The 11,235-nt window shown below is 33.6% G+C and overlaps 1 protein-coding gene across 1 annotated transcript in view; it reads right to left on the bottom strand.

The window, feature by feature from the left end:
- The window catches only part of LOC119078166 (protein CBFA2T2), a 43,908-nt gene that overhangs the window by 18,464 nt on the left and 14,209 nt on the right, over positions 1-11,235 (bottom strand). The window contains exon 2 of the mRNA XM_037185640.1: positions 8,370-8,448. Within this exon, the coding sequence (XP_037041535.1) occupies positions 8,370-8,448 (79 nt within the window). The remainder of the gene's footprint in view (positions 1-8,369; positions 8,449-11,235) is intronic.

Below are 11,235 nucleotides of genomic sequence, written 5' to 3'. Positions count from 1 at the left end.
CAGGGGCTATTTAGTTGAAATAATTGGCCGAAATTCGCCAAAATTCGCCGAAATTCGACGAAATTCGCCGAAATTCTCCCAAATTAAAAAATTCAAATTTTGAAAATTTTCTTCCAAATTTATGTTTTTTGAAATATTTTGCTAGTTTTGTGATATAGCATAACAAAAATATGCAAGAATCTACCAAATTCACAAATATATATGCAAAATTCACAAAATTAGGACATTTTTCATCGTTTTTCCAAAAAAAAGCCATCATGGCTTCCCGGTTAAAAATAGATTTGTAGAATGTCTTGGCCAAAAATTTGTAACTAAGCTCTACGATTCTTTGAAATTTCTTAAAATCATGTATAAATTCACAAAAAATCGCCAAAATTCGTCAAAATTTGCCAAAATTCGCCAAAATTCGTCAAAATTCGCCAAAATTCGTCAAATTCTCCAAATTCGCCAAAATTCGCTGAAAATTCAACTAAATAGCCCCTGGTTATAACAGAAGAAAAACAAACACAGCAGAAATCAGAGCAAAGTAAATTGTGGCGCTACAGGTCACCGAACAGTAGTATAATTGACGTTCAAATTAATTAATTATTTATTTATTGGACATTGAATTATTTACTTAGTACAGAAATCAAGTGTTACATTCTGTTCTGTTTAGCTATTTTTATATGAACTTTATAACAAGCCCTAAGTATATGCTGTGCACAGCATAATTTGTCTTTGTGTACATTTCAATGTGTAGAAATATGTTGATCGACTAAAATGTTGAATGTCATATATTTATGTGTATACACTCATTCGCATCCATATTACATGGAAGCCAGTTTATTTCCCGTATATATTTATACAGAAAATATACAGGTAAAATTGTGGGAAAATCATCTGTCAGAAACATATTTTTACATGCCAAAAACGAAACCAGGATAGGAAACTTTCAATTATAAAACTACCAGCAAATGTTCTGCACAATAATCCCAAGTATATAACAACATATCTGTAATAACCGAAAACAAATTTACTTTTTGATATGGTGGATTGGTGGATATAATTTCCCTCCTTAATTAATTTACGAGTTTTTTTTTCTAAACAATTTTTTTTGGAACGTTGTATTTGCTTTGTATTTAAAACAATATTAATTGCAGTTTTTTACGTTTGCTATTCAATTTGTTTTTAATTGGATCGATCGCCACTTGAAAACTGCATGGAGAGGGAAGAATTAACCGTATGCATGAAATATCTATCTGCAATCTGCACAATAAACGAAAAAAAAAAATGAAATTGGAGAGAAAACTCTCATAGAACCCAGCTCCCAGATGTGGTAATGTACATTTTTGCTTGAACGGCAAATTATCTGTTACAACAACGACAAACAACAAGCTCAGAAATCTATAATTCAGGTTTCTGATACATCAACATGTGCGGTAAGACAAATGAAGTAAAAGATTTTCCATAAAACAATAATAATTTGTACTTTAACAAACGAAGTAGCAGATTTCAAGATTGTATCATCCCATTCGTTCCGTTTCTAAAAGATCAAAATTAGACATCTCCAACTCCCAGAAGTTAATCTTTATGTCTCAACGTTTCTAATTGATCCTTAGGGATGAAATCACATCGTTTATTTACTTCTCGTGACTAGTGTGTGACTATTGACACAACAAGAAATCTCACACGAAAGCTTAGAATGTTTATGAATAATGTGCGTCCCACGTACCAAGCATAAGATTCAAAAATCTTATACACCAGACAGTGCGAGTCCTACATAATTGACACTGGTTATTTTGTTGCAATAAAGTTTTTTTTTTTAATTCAAGAAGAAAGAAACTTCGGGTTTTTATCTAATTAGAAATCTGTCATAAACAAAAACGTTGGTGTCGTGTAACTTAAAGCATTCCTTTCAAATCATTAGCATATACGTATTGTAAAATCAATTGTTCTAGTCAACGGAAAGTAATATATGACAAATACCTTTAAAATACAACATTTAGAGTAAAGTATTGTATTCGGAGTAGTATTATTCTCTTATATGGTTTACTCCTGTGTTTGCCATGTTAAACGGTGTGAGAAATACAGCACAATTTCTAAACAAATCAAGTTTACTGTCATTTCCATACGTAATACAATAATAAGTTGGAAAATTTGAAAATAAATTTTCCACGAGAAATATCATATAGCCGTTGATGTTGAGAACATTTTTGGTACTATATAGATACGTACTTGCACGTTAACTACGAACAGTGAAATAGGTAGCTTTAAATTGATCGCTAAAAAGATTGAATTGCGGCGTGTAAATGATTATATACATATTGAAGTAGTTGAATTACTGTCGAAGACACTGGAGCGTAGAGATTTTATATGTTTTGAACAACAATGTTCTCAGTTCTCAGTGAGAACTTCTCCTTCGCAGATTTTAGTCTGGAAAATGTTCTGCTCCGCTTGGTGTTATTCGCGTTATTAATGCTACTGTTGCTGTCTCTTCATTTAGTTTGGTCAGTAAACAAGAGTTATGAATTGAATTTGTTCATTCCGCTACGGAATTTCCGCATGTGATATGATATTTCCGCTGAATATTTCTGGTGTACCTGCACAGCACTGCTACTAGCACGATAGAAAATATTCGGAGGCTGATGAAATCACTGAAGGCACTGCGTTTCTGCTATACAGATAGATGACTTGTTTTCGTTGTATGAGTTAAAGCCTCCAAATTTGACACTTGTCAATTCAGTGTTCATGCTAGTAGCAGTGCTGTGGTATCTGTACTGCTTACATCTTGAACATGACTAAGCATTTGCGCGGTTACATTATCAATAATGAGGCCGTTAGAACAACTAGCCTTTATAAATAATCTGATTCAGTTATTTTATTGTTGTTTAGTCTAGTCGTACCTTTAGGGAGCGAGTTCTGGAAAACGAATGATTGGATGTTGTTGGGAGCATTGAAAATAATGGATTTTTTTAAACAAGTACATTACACCTTCAAAGTTCAAATGTAGAGGTGTACTTTTTGGTGTTACATTTTCCGGATTTTCCATTTTCCTCGTAATTTTCCCGATTTGTTCAAATTGATGTTTTGAGCCTGATTTTTTTATGTATTTATTTTAATGGTTTTCTATATTATATGGCTTTTGGCAATATTAAATTGAGAAATTCGTAAAAATATAAATTTTATTTATTTAAACAGTTTTAAAATGTGATTTTATACACTAAAGATATGTTTTCTTCATCTTCCTTGAACCACCATTTCATGCTTGTGATTAACAATCATGTAACTTGTTAATGGTGATGTCAGGTCATTTATTTGCGTTTCCGTTGGAAAACTTTTTCAATAGTTTACTAAAGATTACCATTAACGAAATGTTTTCATTTACTTGAACTTATTTGGAAATTGAAAAGTCGTCAGGTTCAGGTGTTTTCAAAATTCAAGCTTTAACCATTTTGCACAGACTGGAAAAAGAAATTGTGAGTGACACACAGCGAACATGGGTCGCAAATCTTGGAATTGTTCTCCGAACAAATTTAGTGTTGTCCCTTACAAATTGACATAAAATTGGTCCCCAATTTTTGCATTGCCGAAACATAGAAAGGTTCTCCTAGCATTGCTAGGCTTCTACGCAAGATTTCTGACCCATGAGCTGATCATTCGCATAATGTAGTAAAGGTGAAAGTTGTTCTACGACATAATTAAGTATCATTCATTATTAGTTTTTGTAAAGTTGGCACTGAAATTTATGCAAATACTCAAAAACACGCGGAACTCTAGTTTGCGGTGAGTTTGTGGAAAAAATACCCAAAAGAATTTTGTGTGATCTGCTGAGGGTTTGCAATACTTTTTCCTTGTTTACTTACTTTGGGGCACCACAATGGATCCACTAGTCATAATTGCCCTCTTGACGAAAATTAAATCTTTCAGTAAGCTGACAAAAGCTCCCCAAAGGTTACACTCACTACTAAGCTGCGACATTTCCGCCACAGCACATTTAAATTACCAAATTTTAATTTTTCGAAAACTAGTTATTTGGCGAAACTGTTTTTGTCAAGGTAAATAAACATACTGAAGGTAACGCAAATCCGAGAGAACGTAGGGAGCTAAAATTCACCTGAAAGTTTGTGTAACTGCGGATTTGCATTACCTTCAGTGTTTATATACTTTGGTCTTACAGTACATCACAGATCAATTAAAAACATTATTAGGTTAAACGTCACCCGAAACTTGGGATTAGTATTTCTTCTTATTCCCTGAGGGTTTGCGTTACCTTCATTATGTTTATATACCTTGGTTTTTCGAGCCGAAAGCAAGTAATGCATCCAAAACGCCTCAACAAAAAATGTCCCAGCAAGACAGTACTCTTGTGACGAGAAAATGCGAAAAATCGGTTTCTAGTGAGACAGTAATGACGCAAGACAACAAAACCTTTTTTTTAACATTAGCTGTTTATGCTCTTAAGTAACAAATTTTAATCCCTTTTTGCAAAGAAACAATTTCCAATCGATCCAAATGCAATCAGGTTCTGCAGACAAACACTGTGATTGAATAGTATACGACAAACTTATATTATAAACTGAAAACGGGAGAAAAGTTTTGCTGAAAAGTTTGCAAAATTGAGCTGTCGGAATGGAATATACTGTGCGGAAGAAAACAGAACAAAAATGTTTCCTATTTTGTGATGATGTTTTTGAAGCGCTTCCGAAAAGCTTTTACATCAACGACTTGAAATTATTATTATGATCAGATGATACGCAAATGACGATATTAATGTTGTCAATATAACAGGAAATAAATTAGAAAATTTTGTAAGTTTAAAAATTGAGTTGAACTCATAGCACTTCTTCATAAACATAGAAAGTATTCGGAAGCTGATAGGCTTTATATTTCATTTCAGTGTTAATGTTAGGATGAAACTACGTCGTACCAAGTTCTAACGTTCTAACAACAGAACAACACCAAAAATCCCAATCTCAATTTGTTTTCCCCATACTTTTTCCTTGGCGGTTCCCCCATATAACATACCGGAATGCTCGAAATAAAAGTCACAGAATTTCTCAACTGCCCACCTTTCATTTTAATTTCTGTCCACAAATATTTCGGTTGGAGTGTGTGACAAACCACACCAATGTTTATTAAGATATTTGTTTTAATATCACAATCTACACGATGCAGCCTCTCATTACACCCTTGGAAACGTGTTCTATAGATAAAATATTCGTACCGGAATCTGTGCTACATCGGTATACGTATACATACCCAGGCCTGTATGTATAAGTCTATATACACACACCCATTACACCATATTCAACAACATTAACTCTCCCTCAAATTTTTGTGGTTTTCAAATAGCTGAGGTCGCATATGCATACAGTAGATATAAAATTGAAGATGGGACAGTGCTATAAATCGGCACATGTGCTTCGTTATATATACGTCTAGTGAGGAAAACTTGTTGGCAGACTAAATCCTCAATGTATGCTGCTGTGTGTACCTAAATACTTAACACAGAGGCTTAGTTATCAACTAAAATAGAACATTGTCTGTTTCGGGTATGATACATGTGTGATGTGCTCAGAGAATATTCGTTTTTGTTTGTCGACAGGATCAGTATTTTGTGTTATTGAATTCCCTAATTATGCGAAGTTTATATGAGTTCTATGGGCAAAAGTTACATTTGGTTACGAATTCTTTCCGAAGTAAAACCTATTTGGCGAATAGATTAACAGCTTTGCATTGACAAATATATATTTCCTTGACACACTAAAAAGTCACTCGCTTTAGAAGAACATACAACATTGTTGGGGAAAGGGGCTGATCGACATTATCAAAGTTCAAACTTCAGGTCCATAGCAACCATGAAATGGAATGCCTGCTGCTATATTCTGAAGATAAGACACGTCTCGTTTGGATTACTGTGCAAAGAGAAAATGTATACCTGACTGTCTATCAGGAAAAAAATATTTTTTTTTTTAATTTGAAAAGGAAAACTAAACGCAATAAAGCCTGACAAAGATACGCAAATGGTGTATGCAGGAACTGATACTCTCAGAATGCTATTCGTCGTGTGCTACAATTAAAAAAAAAATTGTTAGCTGTTCGTGAGATGGTCTATATAACAATATAACATTCATATACAATCATTTGCCTACAATCAACCAGATTTTCGTGACGGGTTAACGTAACTAACAAATTAATTAAATAAAATTTTAGCGTAAAAAATGAAGTCGACGACAAGCTGTGACAAAAGAAAAAATCATTTTCCTTTACTAGGGAGGGAAAATGGACTTTCCGTCCCTAGGGAAAAGTCTTTCCCTCCTTCGTAAAGGAAAACGTCATACTGGTCATACAACACTCGGGAAATAATTTTGTACTTCGTACCACGATGAGTAAAAGTACCTCGGGGTAAAGCCACTTTTACTCATCTGAATACGAAATATAAAATTCCTTCCCTTGTATAGTAATATACTATTTCTGCAATGGCGCTGCGAAAAGTGAATATTCTCATGCCTCATTTGGGTGACGTATGAAGAGTCTTTTAATCCCTGGTTCACTGATGGCTTTATTTTTCGACACTAGTGACGAAAAGTAACTACATTTCATCGCTAGTAATATGCTGAAACATTAGCACCGTTTTTTTTAATCTCAATACAACCGACCCGAATTGATTCCACAGATTAACAAATTTTAAGTTAGCTAAACTAACAGAATAATTTAAAAAAGAAAATGAGTTTCACCAAAATTGTGTGAATTACTACACTTCGCTTCGCTCGTTTGATAACATCACATCTAATGACGAAAACAACCCAATTTCAAGTGGCGAAATAAATAACTATTTGAGAAGAAGAAAAAATATTTTCTTCCACAAATCTATCTCAGTTATATGAGCCAATTCATTCCGTTTTATATCTACAACAGAACACCCTTTTCGAAAAACGTGAGATTGCATAAATGCGATAGATTTTTCGGAAAGCATGGATGAAATAATCAATTTCGTGTTTTTATCACTACGAAGCCATTGTGGGAATAATTTTTTTTTTCACATTTAATTGAGTGGCATTCGTAAGTTGCTCGTCAAAGATAACAATACAGAATTCACTGTAATAAATTTCGAATGGAAACCTTTTCGGAAAATGTAAATGACTCGAGATTATTTTTCTTTTTTTTGGGGGGGAATGTGGCTCTATACACCAACTGAAATAACAATGCAGAGAAGGTATAGACTTTCCAGGTAAGATGAGAACATTTTTACATGGAACTAGTGTGGGAAATGGTAGCCAGTTTATAATATTGTGAGTGCTGGGGGCGTTAGTTCGTAGGTACTTTACTCTTAATGTAACTGACTACCCAAGGATTAGAAGCAATTTATACAATTCACTCTAATGTCCAATCCAAAACACATTAAAGTTTAACTCGATTTAAAAATTAAATTCTCCGACTACCTATCAAAATGTCGACAATGAGCCAACCCACCAACCACTTTATTATTATTTTTTCCAATTTATAATTTTAAAACGGAATCGCTGTAGCCGTTTTAACATAATAATTATAGATTAAAGCGTAGTACGATTATTAGCAAGCAATTACAATGATGGTAAATCGCATGATTAAGTATCGCTAGAGTTCGTTCGGTGGTTGGAAAATTGCTTCCGATCGCCAACAAAATGTTTTGTATTCACCTAAATTCACATTTTAAAATAATAATAACGTAGGTACTATCTACTAGGTAGAGGTGGGATAATACAATGCCACAAACCTTTTTATGACGACGGTTTTGGACGCGACACTGTTACAGTGTGTACAGTGTACACTTATAGATTGCAACGGACATTTTCGTAATTAAACTATTTTAGTTGTGTGATTAGATTGGGTGGAAGTTTATAAGGTTACATAATCAGAGACCGTGGTTGTACACGTTCATAATAGGATGGTGTGTCGGAAGAATGATTTACCAATTATAAACGGAAGGCGATATACTAGTATGGCATTAAAATGTTCGACTAGCTCAGCATTTTTATTGTTAAAAACTTTGTGGTATAATTGAGTGCAAAGTAAAGCGAAAGTTTTATGAAATAATAACCAAACAGATCTTAATGGGAAGGAAAATTTCTTTTATTTGCGAGCCAACTCTGCAAAAGACTTTATCATACAATCTGCTACTCTTGGCTCTTCCATTTTCGGCAGGGACTATTTTTGGGAAAACATTTTCCGAGATTTTCTGGAACTTTACCACATTTTCCTAGATTTTCCCAAAAAAAAACGAAATTGCGGGAAAAGTCAAGAAAGTATAGAAAAATGTTTTCTCAAAAATAGTCTCTGATTTCCGGTCAACAAAAAGTGCTATTTTCACTAGTTTAGAAAATGCGAAAGAAATGTCTGTTTTTACTCACCTTTGACTCGTCTAGCGTTTGATTCATACATATCCTTGTCCAAAACCTCTTCTTTGATTGCTTTTGCATCCAAAGCCATCTGAAATACAATTGAAAATTGGGTAACACAATAATTTTTGAACAGAAAATACAGAACGACTCTAAGCTACTTATATACATTACGTATCAGTTAGATCCTCAGTGGCTGTAAATAGTAATTTCCTATCATTTGTTTCAGAAAGCGTTCTCACTTTACGATTAGAATGTAACAGCCTAACTCGTTCATATTTTCAGCCAATTTATATAATAATTTTACGTTAAATAATAATCCCAGTTGTTGAACTTGCAGCCATGTCTGTTCACGTAAATTTGAACTTTTATAGTTCTTACTACCGACTATTCCTAAACGTTTGTTATTGTTAGTTAGCGCAATTTTTTTAGTATAGTTGATGCAAATGTTAGACTACAAAAATATGCAACACCACATTATAGTTGTTAGGTGAAACGCGTGTTGAAGTAGTTTCGATATGAATATGAACTGATTAAATTACTGTTTGCAACCACTGAGGATGGTTTCAAACCGAAATATTTAGCAAACATTTCCCGGATATGCAAAAGTTCAGATTTTATAATGAAGTGGTTAACCAACGTTCTTTAGGGGAATCCTTAGGGCATATCGTTATTTTTCTCGAATTTTCACCCTTCACCTTAATATAAAAGGAAATTCAAAAAATCGCCGAAATTTAACAAAAATTTCCTAAAATCCACCGAAAGACTGAAAGTTACCGCAAATTTATTGACATTTACCGAAAAGCTAGGTTCCACCTTTTGGGCAGGTAAGGTCCCATCGAATATCATAAAATTGCGCTTTCCTTTTATTTTATTCAAAACAAATTTTCAGAATAAACAAAACGAACTATGTCTTACATTGGGGACGGATAACCTGGCACAAGGTGCAAAAAGGACGCATTTTTTAGTCATGCATTTTCAGTCATAGTGATCATTTTGTGACAAACATTTTAGAGTGTAGAGTTTAGAGTAATTACTTTGACTGAAAGACTGGGTTTTACGGATGATATAAAACCCAGTCTTTCAGTCAAAGTAATTACTGAAATTTACCGAAAAACTTTTTCAGTAGATTTTGGTAAATTCAGTAAAGAATATTACCATAAATATTCCCTGACTCAACGCACTTCAAGCATGAGTGGTACTCTAAATAGAGTGCTGAAATCGGGACAGTGTATCAAGAAAATTTTGGCACTGTACAAGAACTTGTAAGAAATGCGTTGCCTGAAATCACACTTTCTCCACTTCAAGTGCTGACGTAATTTATGGATGCCCTGCAACGTACATAAAGCTATGAACTTAGGATTTAAGAGAGCGGCATTATAAGTGTATTAATCTTAAATTAGGTAACTAAAATTGAGTCATTCATTCCACCTAATTTTTACCGACTTCTCAAAAGAATTTAAAAAAAAAACATTCACTTCAATCATCATATGGTTTAGTTGGTATAAATTTATAGAAAAAAAAGTGGAAAACAAATTTCACTCAATCAACGAATTCCAACGTAATTCTCCCAACATTTTTATTTCAAATAAAAACCATCTGTTCGTCTTCACAACAGCAAACAGAATTTTGTGAAATATCACAGATGTTTCGATTCATATGACGGAATACTTTACATGTGTATATGCAATACACAGCAGATTTACTGGAAGCGGGATGTGGTTCGGTAAGACGTATATAAATCGCATTTTCTTCTTTATTATATTGGAAAAGCAGAGGAAAGGATTGCAATCATTTTAACGTTGTTATTGTAAAAAGATTTTGTCACATTCTTTTCTTGTTGCAGAGCATTGAAAAAACAAATAAGAAAATCTGCTTAACCTATTGAAGAACAAGGAAAGGATGGAGATTAAAACAGCAGTTCAAAGTCTCAGGACAAAAGAAATTGAATAAAAATGCAATACAAATGCACTATAATCGGTTCTAGATACTTTGGTCATCGTTGCAGAAATGTAATTTCTACTTATTTTTCAATGAAATAGCTTAGCCCTGTGCTCCACACGTTTAACCATGTACTGCACACAATACACATCAGTTTTCATTGTCTTTGTAATTAGAAGAAACTACATGTGCGCCACATGTTACGGCCATGTGATTTCTCATTATTTTCACTATCTTCACACAACTTGAAATCTTCGTAAAATGTAAACTGACCCTCTGAAGCATTAGAAGGAGAGCGATTGAAATAACAGTCTGATTTATTAGCACTTGCAATAAGTCTGTCGTTATTCGACAATGAGATTTGTCATCCTTTACATGCAGGTCTTCGTCAGCATAATCAATAAAATACCAGAAAATCGTTCCAAAGATTCCAAACGAAACATAAAAAAAAAAAAATTGGAACCGTAAAGACATTTCATTCAAATCTGTCTGATATGAAACCAATGACTAAATTGTGCCAGGTTGCAAATAAATTGCCAGAGAGAACGAGGATTATGCGGGTAGATTTATGGTAAGATTTGCAAACTAACATCATATCAATCAATCTTAATACCGCAATTTCTAAGCAACGGCATAAACGTACGACTCAACAGTCTATCATTTATAGTGGATATACTTGAGGCTGATAATATCAGTCGCAATAAAAGAAAATGAAAATCAAAATCAAAGAGACACTAAACGAAAGAAATGAAAATTATTTAAAAAAATAAATTTCCACTTCAAATCGTATTTTCCATAGCATCTGCTGTGTGGATAGATATTACTATCATGATTTCTCTCTCTCTGGGATTTTATTCTTTGATGAATTTTCCCCAAATCGTCGACATGTGTCGATTGCAAACAACATTTGTACGCAGCCGCCCTTTGTCCGATGAAA

The sequence above is a fragment of the Bradysia coprophila genome, unplaced genomic scaffold, assembly GCF_014529535.1.
Source record: "Bradysia coprophila strain Holo2 unplaced genomic scaffold, BU_Bcop_v1 contig_24, whole genome shotgun sequence".
Lineage (NCBI taxonomy): Eukaryota > Metazoa > Arthropoda > Insecta > Diptera > Sciaridae > Bradysia > Bradysia coprophila.
This window is presented reverse-complemented; position numbering and strand designations above follow the sequence as displayed.